The sequence below is a fragment of the Rhagoletis zephyria genome, unplaced genomic scaffold (assembly GCF_001687245.7).
Source record: "Rhagoletis zephyria isolate East Lansing unplaced genomic scaffold, Rhagoletis_zephyria_1.1 Rzeph_scaffold_01354, whole genome shotgun sequence".
NCBI classification, from domain to species: Eukaryota; Metazoa; Arthropoda; class Insecta; order Diptera; family Tephritidae; genus Rhagoletis; species Rhagoletis zephyria.
This window is the reverse complement of record NW_016158438.1, coordinates 105,536-127,784: the sequence shown is the minus strand read 5'-3', so window position 1 is coordinate 127,784 and position 22,249 is coordinate 105,536. Positions and strand designations below refer to the sequence as shown.

Genomic DNA, 22,249 nt, shown 5'->3' with positions numbered 1-22,249 from the left:
AGTTTACATTAATAATATGAATGTTTCAGCACTGATAATATGCAATAATGTATTATATAGCCTCTACTTTGCAATAAAGCAAAGCAAATCATAAATAATAATGAAGTTGGGTGCATGTGATCGCAAGTACTTACCCATTTTTGAGCGTATGCTAATTTCTATGCGTGTTCACTGTTAATTTATTCTGTGAATTTCAGAGTATTTGGGGGTCTGGACAGCAGCTGTGCAGCAACAATGGCAATATTTATATATGTACGATAGTATTTCGATTTAAAACACATACACATGTAAATTTAAGCTCTTTCAATAAACACGCGGACTATGTGTGCAGGTATTCACCTCACATGTATGTACATATTGGGTTTTATAAAAACACGTAAACACAAGCACAAGCACTCTAATTTACATACATATGCATGTAAATATATTTTTATAAGTTATATGTACGGGAACTGTACACCATGCAAATGCACGCCTCTGAGGTGTTAAAGCCACAAAAACTTCAATAATACGAAGCGCAGACCATCAGAATTGAATTGCGGCATGGAAAGGTAAAACACACAGACCAATTCAGCATTTGTTGGTGTGTGTGTGTGTATATGTGCGCGCGCGACAGCTGGTTAGCTCGAACGCAAATCAAGCGCGAGAGCACGCTGTGCGCCGTTCTCCGCTTCAAGCCAAGTTAATTTGTTCAGTTGAGTTGACTATTATGCAGCGAATCGGCCAGAATGTTAGCAACGACGAATGGGCAAACTTAAGGCGGTCGACCATCGGCGTTGGCTTAAGCGAAGTTGGTTGATCGTGAGAGGGTAGGGCGGGGGTGGACGACGTTGTAGTGTGCTTACAGACTGTTTGATTGTGTGTACGTAAGCGCGGGGTGTTGAAGTGAGGCGAAGGCAAACGAGTTTTTTCGCCCAAATCCAATTCATTACAGACGAGGTGGGTGCCGTTTTCGTTTATTGTTGTTATTGGTGTTTGCGCTGGTTAGTACTTGTTTCGTTGTTGCGCCGTGCTACATACATAGTACATTTGGAAATTTTTATTTTTCATTTTTTATGAAAATATTGTCTTTATTTACTTTTGTAATTTTGCTGTTGTTGAATATTTTATTAAATATTCCCTTTTGCACTTGTGTTATTTACACTACGCTTCTTTTGTTTTTATTTGATTGTTATGGAGCTCATGCATACTTATGCTTGCATGTATAATGTATGCACACATATATGTATTTTCCACTTTGTTTGTGACTTTAGCAGCTTTTCATATGCACGCGTAAAAGAAAATGGCAACTGGCGCAAAGGCATGAAAACACTTGTTTGCTATTTACGTTCCTTTTTGTTATTTATTTTCTTTTTAACAGTTTACTTGGCAACGAGCTTGTAAATATTGCTGCTACAATTGTGCTGTAATCCACTACATATCGCGCGTTGATTTAATTCTATAAAATTTAAGTCTGTGTTATTTTATTATTTAACACGACAGATGCGCTGCTCGCAAACTTTATTGAAGTACATAATTAAAATCACTTTGAATTTTCGTCGCACTTTGTTGCTATGTACGCACAATATGTACATACACACTTGCACCCCCACTTTTATTCAATCTCCAATGCTTTAATTAATTCACTCACTCTAATCCCATTGGTTTTCTTTGCCCAATGCATTGCATATTTGCCATTAAAAGTAATTGCACATGCCACACAAGCACGCGTTACCGCCGCCGCCACCGCTTGACTTTACGACTTTGACATTCTTCAGCACCAAGCAACCACCATTTGTTCAACATTTAATGTGGCGTACGGTTTTGTGTTTTTTTCTTGTGTGCTATTTTACATTTAACAACCACCGTACCACACGAAGAAATAAAAAAATTTACTACTTAAACGCGGCAAAATATTTAACAACGAGCGTCTTCCGTCATTTTCAACTGTCACAACCTGAACTTCCTCTCTCGATTGTCAAATAGTCACTGAGTTCACCGGAAAATGTCAATTGCCGCTTCTAACAACCGCCACCAGCAAGTGTTGTACACAAACTGTTGTCGGCACAAAGTTAGCAGCAGCAACCAACAGGCAAAATAAACTAGCCAACAGCAGCAGCAGCAAGTTGGTGTGCGCGTAGAAGATGGTTGATGGTTATAGCCCGAACACAATGAAAACGACGAGCTACAAACCACAGCTGTCAAATTATTTTAACACGTACTCTTATGTAGATAATTATTTTGGCGACGACCGGGCTACGCGACGGCTGTGGTTGTGGCCAGATTAGATCTATTTCTATTTTTCTGGCGACAGATAAGGTTCTTCCTCTTCTTTTATGTCAAACTCATACAAATTCATGATGTCGCTGCCGCGTTCAAAGAAATCATGTCGCCATCAACAAAGCGCTTAGATAATAAAGATGACAAATTGGAAGCTGTGGTCGGTAGCTCGTCGTTTTCAATGTGTTCAGAACTTTAGTAACGAAATAAACTTCACAACTACTTGCTGGCAAAAGTGACCGGACAGTGTTGCCGGTTTTCTAAGTTTTTAGTTTTAATTGAAAATGGCGGGTTTCTTTGTCCCTTAGCGAGTGGCGAAACGAAAGCAATCAATGGAGTACAATCAAAACGCCCATCGCTGCTAGCCAAATTTGTTGTTGTTTTCACGTACAACATTTTTTGTTAAGGAAACTGAGAAGGGGCGAAACGAAAGTGGCTACATTTAAGAAAGGAAAAGGATCCGTATGGACTTTCTGTTTAAAGTAAAGCCATCAAATACTGGGACCTGGAAGAAATTACCTATGTTGAAATTTTTAGTTTTCATAAAAAAAATTTAATTGATTTTATTCTATTTAGATATGGAATTATTATTATTACTTTATAGTGAATTATTTAAGCATCCAAGAGCGTTCCAAGGCCATACTGGAGTTCTAATTGGAACATCTATTCTTTACTTATCGGAAAATGTGTTAAAAATCTATTGCGGAACTAGTACTGCGAACTGCAAAAGTAATCTAAAAATCGGTAGTTTTCTTTTGAAAATTTGGTTAAAAAAATATAACTGTGGCAACCCAGCCGGAAACCTGTTTAAATCGAACTTACAACACCAACATGTTTGATAACAGTTGATTTTTAGCCATACATAAATAAGTAAAAATAATAATAAATAATATTTAATTAATATAAACCGCAGTCACGATTTTGCCACAAAATTGTCATATTGCCTAGCTGTACTGAAATCATAGTTAATCGTTGCAGCATTTCTCCTTAGTTAAGCTGTTAAAAGTGCATTAACTGTTATTTTGAAATCATAAGAACGAGAAACGCGATAAATTGCGAATTGCATACTAAACCCGTAGAAATCTTAATTCGGTTTTACGTTGCAGTCTGTTTTTTGTAGAACTGAAACTGAAATATTTTATTTTTTCCACTTTTAATGCCAGCAATATGCATGTAGTTTTTAGCTTTTGCATTTTACACGCTACTACAATGTCAGTGGCTCGCAAACTGTCGGCTAATTTTCCGATTTCCGGGTATTGCCGTTAAAGTGTCCTTTGCTGGCTTTCAAACTTTTCCACTAACAGATTTTACATTTTGTGCCGTAACCGGTTCCGGTAGTGCAAACAGCGGCATTGCAGTACAGTGGTTTTGACTGTTTCGAATTAGACTAACTGGTGACTTTTGTATTGAATTCCATTACAGAATTTTTTATTTCTTTATATAAAATTTTTTATCGCAAAAAAGTGGCAATTTTGAAGAAAATCTAGTATCCTGTTTTTGAAAATATAAAAATTATAAAATTAAATAAAAAATAAATAAATAAAAATATAAAATATTGAAAGCAATAATAGGGTTACCCCAAACCGTAAAAATTGCAAAAGTAAAACTTTGAATTTACAAAAAAAAATCACCAAATCTTTTTTTCTAGAATTTTTAGAAAATTTTTAGGTGAGTTGCAGTTTGAAACTTTGCTGCAAATTTGTTTTAAATCATATAAGCTAGTTTTTATTAAGTAGGTAGCATATATTTACAGGAACAGCACAATCTATTTTCTCTAAAATTGTAAAAGATCAAAATTCAAAAGCCATTTTGATACTTTCTGATGGTTAAGTTTTGGCGCGCATTTTTCTTTTTAATTGGGAATAGTTCCCATCGTCATAAAAATAAAAAAAATATACAATATATTTAAATTGTTCATCCATATTTTCATTTCACTAAATTTATTTCCTGAAATCATCCTCTAAGATTGTTTACATTTGAATTTGAAACATAACCTTACTTTTTGACTCCTGAAAATTCCTACTAGTAAAATTCGTACATGCAAAAATTTGCAGCTCCCTCGGGCTGTTACGCTGTCGAATTCGCTCTCTCTTGCGAATATTTCGGGTTGTTGAATGCATTTCCAGTAAAAGCTTGCAAGTACTAGTAACAATTCGTAAAAATTTTTTAATATTGAATGGACCTATTGTTAAGTTCCACTAGTTTGAATTTTTTTTAAAGATTTTGATTCAGTGTTAAAGAGTAAGAGGAAAAAATTCCCTCTGCTATATTTTTGTCCCTTTTAAATGAGTGGCAGCAGTGCCAATTTATAATTTGGTTACAAGTCCTCAGATTTACATATACAAAGGACGGTTGTAGAACAAAACTAGATAAATACATGATTGTATGTATTTTGAATTATGTCTTCCTTTAACAGATTTTGTACATACATACATATGTATGAATTTAAGTGGAAAAACTGAAATAAAAAAAAATCGTCATTATGGGAGAAAAATCGCCAAGAGGTACCTGTACTCTTCCCTCTCTTCTCACCTCCTTCGCCTTGGAACGAGCAGACTTGAAAGCAAGACTTGACGTATCTGAAAGCTGACATAGTGCAATAAGGTGAATGAACTAAGACTCAAAAGAGCTTGTTCATTGAGCTGAACGAACTAGAAGTGAACTAATCTTTAAAGTGAACTAAAAAATCCAACTCTAATGTATGTGTTTATGTACATGTATTAGGGATGTTGCGAATGTGGAATTTTAGACATCCGCGGATGCGAATGCCGATGTCTTACAGCTATCATCCGCGGATGCGAATGCGAATGCGGATGTCAAGCATTTTCAAGAAACAATTAGAATCTGGCATAATGGCGAGTTCGTTGTTTAAACAGCGCTTGCAAGCCAAACCAGATGTGTCAGGTTTTTCTAGAGCTTTTTAAAAAGAATTCTTCAATCTTATTCCTTTGGCTGTTTCAGAGTTTGGGGAATCTGTAACTTCATCCGCGATTTTCGATTTTAGTTTTTGTAATTCATTTTCAATACTTTCTTCTGCGACTGGTTTGAAAAATTTGTGCTTATAGCGAGCTAAATAGTGGTAAATGCAAAATAAGTTATTATATTCCAGGATTGAAAATTTTGAACAATATTCTGTTTTCAAAGTCGTAGCTGCCAGCCGAATCGGATCAGAATATTGTTATTAAAAATAATACCCCGTTTTTTATAAGAATTTGAATTATTGGAATTACGGATGATGAGGGTCACAGATAGTTTCGTAATGCTTAGCTAATTAAAGGTCAACCTATAGCTTTTTAATCATTTGAGTATCGATTCTCTTTATAGCCAGACATTGATAATTTCTGGTGGAAATCCCTATTGAAGTAGCTTACACTTTGACTTTAAATAGCAAAGAAAGGAGACGTAGGGGGACAGTTTTACCCCAGAAGTTTTTAGCCAAGGATCCAGTGTATATCCATATGAAAAAAATATTGCCCGACAAGTAAAAAAAAATACTGTTTTTAAAATTTTTGCAAGAAATAAATTTTCCAAAGGGGGCATTTGAAATGATTGAAACGATTTTATGTAACATCAAAAGCGAATCACGAAAATTTGGTTAAGAATTACAGTGCACACTTTATTTTTCTGTGTCTAGTAGTTTTTTTTTTAAGATTGGTCAAAAAAAAAACATAATAAAGAAAGAAACCAATGCAGGTATTTAAAGTACAGAAAAAAAAATATTATTAAAAGGACTATGTTGTCTTTGACGTACCTCAAAGGTCAAGTAGAAGTGGAAACTTGTATGACTGCCCATTGATAGCTCGGTTATATAGCTTACGAAATAATAGGGCGATTCATCAAAACGCGCAAATGCCTCGTAACCATGTAATCCTTGTAAACTTACTTAATTTTGTATGAAAAATCTAATTATTTGCGAATTTTACGCGGTTACGAGGGATTTACGCATTTCCATGAATACCCATAATATGTTTAACGACATTTTTTATCAAATATTGGATACAACTTGTCATTTTGTTTTTCCAGATATACGTTTTATCGTTGCACTTGCACAACATTCGCATTCGCAAAAGCTCCGAAGGCGAATGTTAAAATTAATGCGGAAGCTCCGCGGTTGCGAGTGCGAGTGCGAATATTCGCAACAACTCTGGTATGTATGTACATGTACATATTTGTAAACTGAACCGACACAACGGGTCTAGAAGTGCTCCATGTGCGCTATTGGAGCGCTCCATAATTAGCAGGTAGCGCTCCCTTCCTAATTTCACACTTACTGTAATTGTATTTTAACATTGTGTGCTCCAAAAGAAGCCCTTGGCGAGGGCTCAAGTAAATCATTTAAAAAGCGATGCATGCATATTTTCATTTTTTATATTATAGTACCAGGTTAACCGAGCTTTGCCCGGAGTGCATATACTGTATAAAGTATTCAAGATTGCAACGCCTGGGTTCAATCCCTGGTCAAAGCAACATCGCAAAAAATATAGAAAAAGGGTTTCTTCTTAACAGCGGTCGTCCCTCGGCAGGCAATGGCAAACCTCCGAGTGTATTTCTGCTATGAAAAAAAGCTTCTCATAAAAATACAGTCGCCGTTCGGAGTCGGCGTAAAACTGTAGGTCCCTCCGCTTTGTGTGACTACATCAAGGCGCACAGCACAAATCGGAGGAGAAGCTCTGCCAAATACTAATATATGTGTAAGCGCAAATCTATTATTATTATTATCTTGAGCGTATATGTACCGTGTATACATAAAAAAGTGCTAATTTTTTATAACATAAGAAGCGTGGCAACGTTTTAGATAAATTGTTTAGAATCTAAAATAAGTGGCAACCTTACACTATTATCCTAAGAGATAACATTTTGTACATATATAGGGAAAGCATTGTTTAAGAACCTTCTCTTGGCACCCATGAATAGTAATATTTTACCTATTTTCTAAACAAAGAATTAAATAAATATGCGATTTAAAATAGGTGGCAGTTACTGAATTAGGGATCTTTAAAATGCCTTCTATTTGATACCCATNAAAAATAGGGCAGTTACTGAATTAGGGATCTTTAAAATGCCTTCTATTTGATACCCATATTGTGATGTTTTAATTAATTGTAACTAATACGAGTCTTCTCGGAGATGGTGCCTATTCATATAACCTTAGAATCCAAAACATTATCTGTGTACAAAATTTTATCAAAACCTTTAGAGCCGTTTCCGAGAACCATATTGTATATATGTATAGGTACATACATTAGGGTGCTCCAAAACAGTAAAGTCGGAATTGTAATGCTCTCACTCCCTAGGAGTGTTCTATACCGAAAAAATGTATACCCCTATTTTTTATTTCGAAACCAAAAAATATTTAGAGGTCGCTTAAAGCCCTCAAAGTTATCCATGTATTTTTATATGGGAAAAAACAACTTTTCGTAGAAATGGTATAGAATTCTTGACAATCAGTATTTTTCGAACGGAAAACTCTGGTTCTCTTCAAGAGACTTTCAATAATTATGCCCAATTGTTTATTTAACCATTTTTTAATACTAACGATTTTTTATTGGTCCGCCCATTGCATTTTTCGGGGGTTTTATGAGTATTTGGCGGACCTATAAATTACAGTTGCGATGAAAAAAAGATTAAATAAACAATTGGTTATTATAATTGGGAATCTCCTGCAGATAAACAGGGGTTCTCGATAGAAAAATATTGATTTTTAGGGATTATATACCGTTTCTACGAAAAGTTGTTTTTCCCCCATATAAAATACATGGAAAACTTTGGGCGCTTTGAGCGACCTCAAAATATTTTTTGATTTTAAAATGAAAAATAGGGATACATTTTTTTCGGTATAGAACAATTCTAGGGGGTGAGAGCATAAAAATTCCGACTTTACTTTTTCACATGCATTTTTAGACCACCCTAATGTACCTACATGTTTGTGCATACATGAATCATCTTTTTTTTTTCGAAAGAAAATATTTTATGTAACTACTTATTTCTGAGTATTGTTAGAAATATAAAAATTTATTTTTTACTTTGGTTTTGTACTGCTCCCTACCCTGCAAACCATTTTTCCAGAGTATTCTGAAGTATAGAAAAATTTTACAGAATTCGTAAAGATCTCATCCGATTTTTTGCCGAATTTTCTAAAATGAAGTAAATCGTGCACACTTCGACTCTTTTACGAAATTTCGGAATGAAATCGGTAAAGAAATCAAAATAATTCTGCTATATGAATTTTCTTTATTTTTCGTACAGAAAGTTCTTCACGAGCTTGTGTCAACTACTTCATATAATTTTCTTTGAAGATTCGTAAAAAAATTGTTACAGAAATAAGAAACTCCTAAATATTTCGTTAAGATTTCGGGATCTTTGGTTTGCAGGGTACTTGCTCATTTGGGGAGCAGCTCACATTCAGTCCCGTTGGGGGCGAACATCAAAGGGAAACAAAAAATGTGCGTATCCGTTTTGAGAAGCAAAAGCAAAGCAGCGCTGCCAGCAACCTGTTGCTAACGCAGCGCTTTTGTGCAATAACTCTTGCCAACTAAAAAAATTTATAATATCAACTAAATGTTGTGCTAAAAGACACTTACCCCGGCTAGCTATGATATCAAATTGTTAATCTTGCTATATTGGTTCATTCCATTTCCTTCAATTAATTGGCTTCCTTTCTAATTTTCTTTCGCTGGCTGCGTCGCCCTCCTACATACAACTTCACTACAACATTTGTGATATTTGCTTTTAAACTCAAGACATTTGCACTTATTTTGCTCATTTCAGCTAGAAAACACTCACTTATATATCGTATTACACTAATCACTGCATTTTAAACCATATTTTATAAACATTTTTTTTACATATTTCACCAATTTTAACTCAGGCAAAGGAAACCGACGCGCAGCTGTTCGAATGGCGGCGGAAACTGTTGATTGTTTTGCAGAGTTGCAACTGTGTTTAGAAAATTTAATTGGAGGTATTCACGAGAAGTATTGAAAATAAGCGTTTTTTCGTTAAAGGTTATAACATCAAATTCACAACTAAAGAAAATATAGCGATTTATAAAAATAAATTAAAAAATTAAAGTAATATTGATAAACGCAACTGTTTTAATATTTATTCATAAACAAAAAAAATTGCGATTCGTTACCAATGCCCGAATCAAGGTGTACGCACTAGTTGCCACCACTCATTTATTATTTATTTTTATTTTTTTTGCCATATCAAACGCTTTCTTTCTATTACTATTATAAAAACGCGAAATTTGAAGAACCAATTTTAGCATTATTATTTTAAAAGCTATAATAGCCGTCATCGATTCGCCACTTCGCTGCTTGCTATGTTTGAGTTCCGGTCGCTTAACGAAAAATTTTGCATGTGAAGGCAACAACAAAGTTAGCTAGCACGGATAGACGATAGCGAGTTTGGTTGTACCTCATTGAGTTCGTTCGTTTCGCCACTTGCTAACTGTTGGCGAATCGATGGCGGCTAGTAAAGCGTTGCTTCAAAAATAGTAGTACATACTTCCGCTGAAAGCCAACACTCGATATTCGGGTCTATGCTATATGCTACATGAACAAAAATAACAACTATAAAATTTTGTATTTTAAAATAATAAACACTATTTATTTTTATTCAGAAGTGCTGGTATGTCTGTATGTATGTATGCATGTATAAATAAGCAATACATTGTATGATAAAATTTATATTAAGTTCTTAGTTACATATCGTTGGCTTAGTTCGCAAACGTGCTAAGTCCATATTTTATAATTTTTCACCGTCTAACTTTTTTTGTTGCTAATATTTTCCTAATCTGTAAATGCAGTTTTCTTTCTTAGTCGTCTTGTTTCAGTACCTACAATCGGCCAATTTGAAAATAAAGCTGTTTCAGACTTATAGGCTCTTTTGGGTCTTACCACATTTTCTCTTTATCATTTTGTTCTTTCAATGTGGACTTAGCACATTTTCTATCAAACTGTTTTTCGTTACATATTTTTTATTGTTAAAAGATTTAGTTGTTTATTTTAAATATATTTTATTNCCTGTTTTTCATTACATATTTGTTATTGTTAAAAGATTTAGTTGTTTATTTTAAATATATTTTATTGTTTTAAAATGAATAATAACCTATCTTATTTCATTGCTGTTAACAAAAATAACTATTATAGGTAGTAGATTTGTGTACCATTTATAAAGGAAAATAATTAAAAACAAGTAAAGAGTATACGTTTGGCGAAACCGAACTTTATATATATACCCGGCGAGCCGCAGCGCAGGTATCAAATATTGTCGTTTCAACTCTCTCTAAACTACCTTTGCATGATAAGCAGTGGTGTTTTTCCCAATTTGAACGTTATTCGTTAATAAGCTGAGTTAGACTCAATGATATAATTGAACCAATTTTGGTAGAAATCGATAAAGTGGTTACCGAAATACACCTTTATAGTCATAAAGTGGGCGGTTCCACGCCCAATTTCCAAAAGTCTATAGCAGTCTTATTATTATTTTTAAGAGATTGCTGTAAGTACTAACTTGGTGTAAATTAGCTTCCTCAGTTATAGTATTTCAACAATTTACTGTTAGATATATGGGAAGCGGGTGTAATTTTGGTCCGATTTGAATAATTTTTAACGCATTGCTTTTTCGTACCAATGTTATTAAGCGCACCCAGTTTGGTAGAAATTCACAAATCGGTTACCGAGTTACACATCTGTGGTCAAAAGTGGGCGGCGCCACGCCCATTAACCAAAAATTTATAATAATCTGATTGTTTGCTAAGTGGTTATCGCATTCATCGATTTTAAGTGAATTAGCTTTAGTAGTTACTGATTTATCGCAGTTTTCGTGTTTCAATAAATTACCGTTATATGGTCGATGCGCGTAGTCAGCGCCCGATTCCAAAGACTTTGGTAAGGACTGGTGATTGGGCTACTGAGATACAGCATTTCATCGAAATGCAATGTCCAAAAATTTCATAATAATATTTTTTAGCAAAATTCTACATCAAATACTAGTTTTCAACAATTTGCATCCAATATTTACTGAAATATCGTAGTTCTTGCATTTTTCGAAAATAACTTTATATGGGAAGTGGGCATGGTAACAGTCCAATTTCGCTCATTTTAATTCCATCCTACCTTGTATAAAGGTTCCTACCAAATTTCGTTGAGATATCTTAATATATGCTCTTATTATCGTTTATATTTTTTTTTGATTTTTGTTTTTTGACTTAGCACATTTGCATACCACTGCACAACAACAAGTAAGAACGAAATTACGCTAACTTTTTTATGATGTATTTTGAGTTGTGCTATCTTACTGTGTTAAAATCTTAAGCCAACGATATATAAGTTATGTTTAAAATCATAAAAAGATAATTTTACATATTTTACTTATTTTCGCTCCTTTCACTCATATTAATATGTTCAGCATTTTTGATTTTTAGCCAATTACAACATAAACAAAAACAAAATATATACATATGTATACGTACATACGTGCATATGTATGTATATCGATGGTCCTGTGCAATAACGACGCAATTCAACATTCAAAAAACAAAAGCTGGTACTATTGTTAAGTGGCTCTTGTCTTTAGTCCATGTCTAATCTATTTCCATCCCTTACTAAAGCAAGCAGTAAGGATTGCTGAAGTAAGTACAAAAGCTAAGACATGGATTAGAGACATGAGCCACTTAACAGTAATAACAGTTTTTATTTTTTGATTTGTGTCATTATTGCACAGGACCATCGATATGAAGAAAATAAAACTTTTTAATCTGTCCACGCAGATTAGATAAGGAAAACAGATTTACACGCGTATACCTACTAACAATTCAAAAGAACGGAATGATTTTTCAACCGCTTAACAATACCTTAAATAAGTAAAGCAAGAAAAAAAACTAAAAAATATTGCATTACGCATTGAAATATTACATTCAGCTCAAGGCTGTTTTACACAAGAATACTTTAAAGTTTTCATATATTTTCTGCGGTTTTACTTGCTCACTCATATGAACCCACCTATGTTGTATCTACACATATCGCAAGTTACAAGTGTTTATCTGCCACTCCAGTAGCAAACGCGCCCATTTTCGAATGCCAAGTTGATGCGCGGATATGGCAAGACTTTGCCAATCTTCAACTGCTCAATATTCGGTTCATCCTCGAAATACATACACTGTTTTACAAAATTCATGAAAGCCTCATTCATTTTCGTAGCTTTAGCGGGCAGAACCTGTAGATTCTCATCTCTATGTAGCTTGCGTACAATTTGCTCACATATACGCGTATTACAATCGACATCGAAGAGTGGCACACCGAAATTCACATCCAATAGTGTCCACTCCTCGGTGTTGGTCTCTTCACTCGAAGTATCTGGGCTATCCAAAATAGTTTTGGAATCGCCGTTATTTGCTGCGAAACTAATTGGTATTTCCACTGAACTCTGGGATACCAACTCATTTTTGCTTGCATTTTGTGCTGCTGAATCAGCATCGCATTTCGCCAATTCAGATGCTAGCAATTCGTTACAGTCATCCGAAGTAAATATATTTGAGGGTGAACCATTTTGTGGACTAACCGCAAAGTAATTCTCATCGGGACTCTTCAACTGACTTGCATTAATCGGCGAAGCACTCAGACGTGCAAAGCTGGTAACTTCAGAGCCATCCGCGGGCGATAATAAATCTTGCGGTTGTGTCAGTGTGGACAATTTTATAGGCGCAGTTGCGTTGGCAATCACATTTGGCACAATTTCCTTGCTACGATTGGATTCTACTGTTACAGTTTTTGTTTCAACTGGTGACTTTGCTTTACTTTTAGGGTGTCTTATATGCACTTGCAGTTCAAAAGATTCGCACCCTATGTCGGGCACACCGGTGTTCAGGAATGTTATAAAACCACAATTGTGCTCTAGATCTAAAAGTTTTGCCAATTGTTGCACGGCATTGTGATTGGCCCACTGCTGCTGACGCGAATCATTTCCATTGAATGGGAATGACTCATAGCGTAAAAGTCCAGGTTGGCGGATGCCATAGCCTTGCACCAGAATGCAACCATTCTTCAACTGATCGTTGAGATTGCGGAAATTTTCGGAGTTCAAAACATACGAATCGGAATGTAGTATATTCACAAGCAACTTTCCGTAGCCAAGAAAGATGCGTGGAAGTGTTTTAAGTACTGTGCCGCGACAAAGGAAGAGACTAGGTGGTCCATAACCTACAAGTAATGAATTTTAATGAGAAAGATAAGTCAATATGAAAAAATTTACTTGCCTGTTATATGATTGTAGAAAAGTTTCGACCACATATGCGAGCTTTCGGAGCTTCGATAGAATTGTCCGAAAAAAGGAATGCTAAAGATATGCGAAAGTGTGGCAGTGAGAGGCGTTGCAGATATAATAAACTTGTATTTCTTTTCAAGCACGCGATCGCGTGTCTTTTGATCCAAGCATTCTAGGCACTCAAGTCGCAGTAGATCCAAGCCACCTGGCAGCAAATGGCGCAGCGAACAGATAGTCGACCGTAAAATGACAGCATGCGCAAAGTAACGCGAAACGTCTCCTTCACCCTCGGCATCTAGCAGCGAGACTTTTTCCAGCTCTGTTAGAAATGAGTCCATACTTTCCTCAGACAGTTTTCCCACCTCAAACATAGTTACAGCATGATTTTTAAGACCAGGTGATAGATTACCCATCATCAGAAAAGCGGTTAGAGTTGAATCAAAGAGAAATCCAACTCGTTTTCCGGTTTTTTCTACCAAAGCAGGGAATTTGCCTTCTTTTGGCGTTGCGGGTACTTCTTTGATACTTAATTTTGTAGTACTCTCGCTTAAATCGTCCAATTCAGAACTGAGCTCTTGCTCCTCGGAGTAACTATGTTCGCCTCCAACACTCTGCATTGCTTGCGGTGATGGTGATGGCATATTGGCAAAACTGAAATCACTGGTGTTGCCATCGGATGAAAGGTAGCCAATGGAGCTGCTATCCTTGTCCTGTTGCTTTTCCTGCTGTTGTGCTAAAGTCGGACTATACTGTGCTGCCTCAGCGCGTTCAGCGGTTGCTTCTGATGTAATGAAGTTATTATAATTGAGTGGTGTGATTTGTGGTGGCTCACGTGCCATTGATTGTTCCAACTGATATTGCTCCCAACTGGCGTGGTACTTCAACTCAGCACTTGGGCTATCGCAGACGGGATCTTTGCGCCGCGCAAAACCCAATCGACAAAAAAGTGATACTGCCTGCTTTACAGAATCTAGATCGACTTGCAACATTTGAGCCAATTCCGAAATTGTCATGTGCTCATCGGCACTGACAAAAATTTTATAAAGCAGATTTTCAAAGTAGTCACCACTGGTACGATTCATGACAAAGTTGCGCAGTGGCGGTATGCTGATGCGATCTTCGCCTGATATGGGTATATCCAAGTAGATTAGACCTTTGCGATAAAGACTATGTACGACACTATAATCACATTTGCCCGCAGTTTGGGAGCCGAAATCAATGAGATCATCGATTAGACTACGCTCTGCTGTTGTAACAAATCTTATGTCAGCTTCCAATACATAGCCTACCTCAATGCGCCACCACGGTTCAACGCGTATACGCACCGGAAAACGAGGCAAGAAATCCAAGGGATTGGGTTTGGCACTAAAGAGTAGCGCACGCGTTGTATGCGTTTTTAAATCGCTTATCAGCGATAGATATTCATTACGCCCGATGCCCAAGACACGCAGACAGTCGGCGGCCGTGAAATTTGGTAGTGTATCATATGACTTATCATTGCGTAGCAGTTGACTCAATAAATCAAGATAATAGTTAAATGGCGTTACCCGCAATCCTTTTGTAATAATATCAGCTAGATGATAGGGGAATAGAAGCAGACCGTTGATGCTTTTCTGGACAAGTAGCTCATAGTAGCGCTGCTCATGGCGGAACACCTTGGAGGTCAGATTACCTCGGAAACGGAACTGGTTCTTTAGACTGTAGTTGAAAACATATTTTTCGTAGTCCCGTTGATTATTGTGCAGCACCTGCTTCAGGTGTATCGGTACGGCCGCCCACGGGATGTTTTGACGCACGCAATTACCAATATCTTCAGCGACCTTCTCCGAAGTCATTTTTTCAGTTCACTATCGCCTTTTGATCTATTTTTTCACGTTACACACGTAGGCAGAGCCGTGTTTTACATTTTATTAACTAAAGTGCGCTTAGAATTTTTGGACACATAAAATGAAAATAATTTTTCTCCGTTATTTATCTTTAGAAATATGGCTACAGAAATCGAGCAGACACACGTTGACATTTGTTTTTTTTTTACTTTTAAATGTCAAAATCAGCTGTACTTTGCATGATTGCATTTTCTGGGACCAAGAGACAAATTTGAAATTCACCACTTTCAGTTTATAACAAGTTGACATCTAGCGCATTCACCAGCATCAAGCGGTACACAACTGTAAAAAATTCTCATGCCCGTACAATTTGTGTGAAGTATCTTACAATAACGCGGCGCTGAGCAAATGGAATTTGCATTTTTGACAGGGCCTTACGTGTTGAAGTTGGATGCAGAATACGGAAAGAAAGAGAGGGGACAACAAAATGTGAAAGAGGAAACGCGAAAGCTGAGATGCTGAATATTTTCACTGCATTACCAACGCACCTAGAATCGCGGTGACAAGAAGTGGTAACATTTTTTGGTAATACAATTTTCCGGTCACAAAATTTTCGGTAACGTGCAGAATAGAGCTATAAGAGTACAACTCCACAACAAGCTTTGCAGGCGTATGACGTTTTCAGGCTTTCAGCTGCACAATTCAGCTATTGCTGAAAGCCTGAAAAGCACTGAACGCCTGAAAAGCTTGTTGTGGAGTTGTACTCTAACCGGCCCGCGGCTACCTTAACAACCTTATTATGCCTTATGATTAAATTTCCGCCGAACTGGTTCGGAAGAAATTAGTTGTGTTTTTTTACAAATTATCCAGTAACTTGCCAGTAACTCTCCAGTAACTTTATTTCTAAGAATTCGCTCTCATAGAAAAAATTTGCAAAAAAGTACGCGAACGCTTTTCCAGTAATAATTTGCAAGTTTCATGAACAGCTGATAAATTGGTTGTTTATTCGCAGCACATTCCTTATAAAACAATATATTTTGTATTTAAATAGGTTTATTTTGTGAAATTCAAAAATAAAAAGCCACAAACAGTTTCCTTATTAGTTTAAATTTCATCCAGCAACATGCGATCAGCTGTTTTTCGTACTGGCAAATTCTTACAAGTAAAAATTTATCCAGTAAAATCCAGTAAAAACTTGCAACTTCAGCTGTCATTTTTCGCTCTCTCAATTTCCCCTACTTTGCAAGTTTTTGCGTACGAAAACGCCAAAACATGAAAATTCGTAAAAACTTTTACTGGATTTTACTGGAAATGAGTAAAAAAACGCAACTATTGTTTTGGGCGAATTTCAAAATAAAGCTTTATTTCACCACCCCAAAAAATGTACTTGTCATTTTACATACATGGTAACCCTGTCAGAATGATTTTAGAATTTTTTTGGCAGTTTGTGGTAGCAACAAGAAGGCGATTTCTTCAGCTATTTTTCTTCCACAACTGTTAAATTAGCAAAAAAGTAGGTTTATTGCTGTGAAAAAATTGCTTGGAGCTTTGAATTTATTCAGTAACAAGTTAAATATATACTATGCAGTGTGCGGAAGTGTGCAAGTCCGAAAGTTACTCAAAAAAAGTTTGATAAAACCCACGAAGACGACAGGAGCAATCGATTTTTTTTTGCATTGACAGTTCCTCAAATAAGGAGCGCGGAACAAGTGAAGACGATAGTGTATTCAACCAAATTTTTTTTTTTTTAGGTGAACACGCCTTCGGCAGGGAAGCTGAACCAGAAAAGTAAACGTTAAAAATACTAAGTGGCCTAAGTTATAACACAGGTGTATAAAATTAAGACGTTAAAACGGCAGCCAATTGGTGTAAAAACGAAGCACTGGAATTATAACGCCACTTCATGAACGCGGAGGAAGATAAGCAAAAAGCCATTGGCGAAGAGACCTCGAGGTACTATTGCATATTATATATGCATTAATTGCTAATACGCCTAACATTTTTGGGTTTGTCTAGAATTAATGAAGATTCGCCATCTGCTAGTAATAACGCATCTACACATTCAGCCAGCAATAATCAGCAAACGTACGAGCAGCAGCAACAACCATTGCAGTCGCTGCAATCGACACGCACCACCAACCCAGATATGAAACGATCCGCCGTTAAGGAACTAATAGAGCGTTATTTTTATCAACTACAGCGTGGTTGTGGTAATCCGAAATGCTCGAACGAGAATTGTGCATCCAGTGGCCAGGTTGCGCCAATGAACCCCAACGAAATAGCCGCCCGCGCTATTCAACTCTTCTCACAGGATGCAAAACTATGCGACTATAGTCAACCACCGAAGGTGCCGCGCACCCAGAATGACTCACCGTCGAGGTAAATGGAAAAAGTCAAATGTGTCACTTTGCGTTTTTTTTATTATTATTATAGCTTTTCACATTTTTCTTTGTATCCTTTGTTTTAGTTCACATTCAGCGAGTTCAGCGGCCACGACACCAAGCATACAAGACTCCGACATGCCCTCGCCTAATGATAGTAGCACGAGCAGCACAAGTAGCTCTACTAGCACTAGCAGCAGCAGCGGTAATAGCACCATAACTTCTGGCAGTGCCAGTGGTAGTGTGCACAGTCATGCCAGTCAGCACAGCAATATAAGCAGTTCTGTCGGTGCCGGCCTAACTAGCGCAGGCGGTGGGGGTGGTACGGGTGGCGGCGGCGGTGGAGATGCCGATGTAGCTGCCACTTCCTCATCTTCATTAATATCACATAGTCGCCCTAATTCAAACAGAAGCTTGGAAAACACTAGGGACCGTTCAGCAGCAGCTGCTGACATGTGCCAACTGGAAATTCTGTGCAACGCAGCAGAAGCAGCGGAAATGGCAGTGGATAACAGTAATTTGCAGACAGCTCAAACGGGCATACCTGTAGAAGGGGGACCAGCAGCCCGTACTGCCTCTGGGCCACCAACGCCCACTTTCGCACCAGTCCCTTACCTCAATGAGGCCTTGCTCGATGAATTGTTGGATGAATGCGTTAAGTTTAATACATACGATCGACTATTACATGCCATAAACGAAGTTTACCCGCATGTCGAACGGTTGAGTAAAAGCTTTCGTAGGCCAGTTTTCGCAGGTGTACACTCAACTCAATTGACTTCGAGTGCTACAGCTTCAAAGCTGCAAGAATTGCTTGGTAAGTCACCAAGCGATCTAAAAAAAGAAGATCTGCGTACTCTAGAAGGGGAAACTGACAAAGATGAAGACAGTACTTGCGTATCGGCCGAGGACAATACGCCAAACAGAGACCAACAGCCGACGCACGTTTGTATCGACTGCGATGAAGAACCAATGGAAGAGGATGCAGCTTCTGATGAAATTTCATCCGCAGCAGCTGCGGCTCGTAGTTGCGGGGACACTGAATCTGTCATACAATTAAACAGCAATGAGACGTGGTTGGACTTGGAAAGTTTGCGGCGCGTTAAAAAGAAGTTATTTGCTTTGAATAATACGAGCATACGTGATGCGTTGAATATCAACATAATCTTGCTGGCCGAGAGCATACGCTATGGGCGTGAGACTGCCTGTGAAAAGGTGATACACTGTCTGGTCATTTGTTTCGACATGGTTACAAATAGTAAGTGACAATTATTTTTCTTCTAATTCTAGTTTCTAGTAGCATGACTATGTTCCGTCCATTATTTTCGTTATTCAATAATATAATGTTTGCGTCTTGCAGCATTCAACAGTTTTGAGGACTTGGAGTATTTGGAGCGTTCGCTGCCCAAGCTTTGTCATGCTTGTCGCATGCTATCAGTAGCGGGACAAGCGCGTTTAGCCCTCATCTGGGCCGCGCATTGTAAAGATCAAATGCAATCGCTGGTACAGTCTTGCCAACAGTTGATCACATTACAAGTAATACAAGACGAGGACACAGTACAGGAGAATTCTGATGTATTTGCGGTGACACGCGTTCTCAAGGTTTGCTTTAAAGTTAGAACAATTATCAAAGTTATAATATACCTCATCCCTCGTTGCAGATTGTTTTCTACGCAAACATCTTAGCTGGAGAATTGGACACCAGCTCCATCAATGCTCACAGGCAATCGGGTAATGCAGCCGATGCTGATGCCTCTTCAAACACGGATACCACCAACGATGATGATGACATATTTTTCTATACTCAAGTACCTAAACCGCATTATCCGAAATTCGCGGAAGACAAACTAGAGAAAGAGTTGGGTTTATCGAGCATGGACTGTCGTGTGCCGTTGGTGCCATTTGAAGAGTTCTACAATGAGCCGCTGAGCGATGCAATACAAATGGATCGCGATTACTTATCTTATAGAAATTTGTCGCTGAATCCCAGTGGTGAGTGTGTATATACTTTAAGCTTTTATTTAAATATATAAATTCTTTCGTTTAGATTTGCATTTCTCCTTCATGCTGTATTCATTCATATTAACACCCGCGACCAAGGTCATTGCACTTTACTACGATAGTCGCATACGCATGTACAGTGAACGAAATTCCTCGTTGTATTCACTACTGAATTCATTTTCCGATGGAAATGAGGTTGGTGCAAGGCCTGATTTAAAGCTGAAAGTGCGACGTGAAAATATAATCGATGATGCGCTCATTGGGGTATTATAAATATTTTGGACATATTTTAAATATAAAAATAATAATGATTGTTTTTAGCTTGAACTGGTTGCTATGAGTAATCCAAAAGACTTAAAAAAGCAGTTAGTGGTTGAGTTCGTTGGCGAACAAGGTATTGACGAAGGTGGTGTATCCAAAGAATTTTTCCAGCTGATTGTCGAAGAGATTTTCAATCCGGACTATGGCATGTTTGTGCATCAGGAAGATACCAATACTGTGTGGTGAGTCTATAATAATCAAAAGATGTGTGTAATTGAATATTTTGTCAAATTTGGATACTATAGTTGATTATTTTTCGTTTTTACCTACTGAAAGAAATTACCGGTTTGACTTAAATTTCCAGGTTCAACTCCGCGCCATTCGAAAATGAGGCACAGTTCACGCTGATCGGCATTATTTTAGGTTTAGCTATTTACAATAACATCATTCTGGCTGTGAATTTCCCTATGGTCGTCTATCGCAAATTAATGGGTGGTGTTGGTACATTTTATGATCTAAAATATTGGAATCCGACATTGTATCGAAGTTTGAAATCGATGCTCGACTATCAGGACGCCGATATGGAAGAAGTTTTCATGCAAACATTTAAAATTAGCTACAATGATGTTTTCGGCGACGTAGTCGAACATGAATTGAAACCCGGTGGCGGTGATATAGTTGTTGGCCAACATAATAAACAAGAATTCGTTGATATGTATAGCGAATATTTGCTCAATAAAAGCATTGAACGACAATTTAAGGCTTTCAAAAAAGGTTTCGAAATGGTAACAGATGAGTCGCCACTAAAATTACTCTTTCGTCCTGAGGAAATTGAGCTGCTGGTCTGCGGTAGTAGAGTAAGTTGATCTTTAAGTATGTAATATTAAAAAGTATGTAATGATTTCTCAAAACTCTTTAGAAATTTGACTTTGTTGAACTGGAAAAATCCACCGAATATGAGGGTGGTTACACTAAGGACTCGCAAGTAATCAAAGACTTTTGGAGCGTTGTACACTCCATGCCAGAGGAGTCAAAACGTAAATTGCTCGAATTCACCACTGGTTCGGATCGCGTGCCTGTTGGCGGATTAAGTCGCCTCAAGCTGCTTATCACACGGCACGGTCCCGACAGCGATCGTTTGCCCACCTCGCACACGTGCTTTAATGTGTTATTGCTGCCAGAGTACAGCAGTCGAGACAAGTTGGAGGAACGTCTGCTAAAAGCGATTAATTACTCAAAAGGATTTGGCATGTTGTAAGAAGCTGTTTTGTCATTCAAATTTCCATATCTATGAGCATTGAAAGGTAGCAAATGGAGAAATACATAGCCGAAAAGAGAGCGAAATATATGCGCAACGCAATCGCAACGAGTGCTGGTCTTAATAAAATTTTCCTTTTTACATTCTCGTTAATTTGTTTGATATTTCTTTTTGAGCATGTGTTTAACAATCAACTGATTTATGATGCCAACAACAGCTGCAGAAGACTTGTCTTTATTTTAAGTATATTTTTTAAGAACATACAACAAACGTACGAATACATGCATACATGTATACAAAAAAGACATGTCTTTGGATAAAGCAAGTAGAGAAATACTACTAACAAATCCTGAAGCTTCCTAACTATTATGTATGTATAAGCGCTGATACAAAGAGGCGCTGAACATTTAATTTATGAGTTTTTTTTTTGGCATTTTTTGAGCATACACTTTCCTTTCGCGTTCAGTTATACACATAAGGAATTAAATTTATTTTTCGTTATTTACATTGAATACACCAGACAGGATATACAAGTATAATTTAAAATACATAAAACAAAAACAAACTCGAGTGCCACCAATACCAATGCACTCACTACTACGAAAAATCGTAAAAACCACAAGAACAACAACGTTTAATTTCGTTTGTATATGTATATATAAAAGAAAGTTATTTTTTAAATCGACTGCTTTTGAATTTTTATTTGTAATTGCTCTTTTTCTAGAAAACTTGTGAAAAATGGTATGCAAATAAAAATAATTGCTATTAATGCATATACAACACAAAAAGGTGCAGTACTTGTTATTGGCTTGGTAGAGTGGGTAAGATCACGTCCTTCAATAAATAAGCATCTAGAAAATTAAATTTTAAAATTTGATAAAAAAAAACAATTTTTTCACTGTGTACTTTGAGCTTCGTCATCTGGCATCACCGCACAAACAGCTGATAGCCCCTTCTGTGTTGCTAGCTTCATGAAATCACCCCATGCCAAAAAAATC

The 22,249-nt window shown here is 37.0% G+C and overlaps 2 protein-coding genes across 3 annotated transcripts; one reads left to right on the top strand and one right to left on the bottom strand.

Annotated features, from left to right (window-relative positions):
• Positions 1-11,458: 11,458 nt before the first annotated feature.
• LOC108363736 (protein FAM91A1) lies at positions 11,459-15,544 on the bottom strand. The gene is made up of 2 exons (XM_017617190.1): positions 13,520-15,544; positions 11,459-13,463 (listed from the first exon to the last, which is right to left on the bottom strand). Exons 1-2 carry the CDS (start codon positions 15,360-15,362, stop codon positions 12,304-12,306), a joined length of 3,003 nt encoding a protein of 1,000 aa, XP_017472679.1. The 5' UTR covers positions 15,363-15,544; the 3' UTR covers positions 11,459-12,303.
• Positions 15,545-16,765: 1,221 nt separating this feature from the next.
• Positions 16,766-21,936, top strand: Ube3a (ubiquitin protein ligase E3A). Of its 2 annotated transcripts, none has more exons than XM_017617182.1 (10): positions 16,766-16,866; positions 17,105-17,306; positions 17,370-17,732; positions 17,821-18,989; positions 19,092-19,333; positions 19,393-19,723; positions 19,779-19,996; positions 20,054-20,235; positions 20,358-20,850; positions 20,913-21,936. In XM_017617182.1, exons 2-10 carry the CDS (start codon positions 17,257-17,259, stop codon positions 21,249-21,251), a joined length of 3,387 nt encoding a protein of 1,128 aa, XP_017472671.1. In that variant the 5' UTR covers positions 16,766-16,866; positions 17,105-17,256; the 3' UTR covers positions 21,252-21,936. The 2 variants fall into 2 exon arrangements, with proteins under 2 accessions (XP_017472671.1, XP_017472672.1); XM_017617183.1 differs by having other exon boundaries at positions 16,784-16,921.
• The last annotated feature ends 313 nt before the right edge of the window (positions 21,937-22,249 follow it).

Bases quoted from the DNA above. Each gene is read 5' to 3' on its own strand.
- Ube3a (XM_017617182.1), top strand. From the start codon at position 17,257: ATGAACGCGGAGGAAGATAAGCAAAAAGCCATTGGCGAAGAGACCTCG. The intron at 17,733-17,820 runs GTAAATGGAAAA...CCTTTGTTTTAG, and splicing joins CAGAATGACTCACCGTCGAG to TTCACATTCAGCGAGTTCAG. The intron at 20,851-20,912 runs GTAAGTTGATCT...AAAACTCTTTAG, and splicing joins TGCTGGTCTGCGGTAGTAGA to AAATTTGACTTTGTTGAACT.
- LOC108363736 (XM_017617190.1), bottom strand. From the start codon at position 15,362: ATGACTTCGGAGAAGGTCGCTGAAGATATTGGTAATTGCGTGCGTCAA. The intron at 13,464-13,519 runs GCAAGTAAATTT...CATTACTTGTAG, and splicing joins TTTCTACAATCATATAACAG to GTTATGGACCACCTAGTCTC.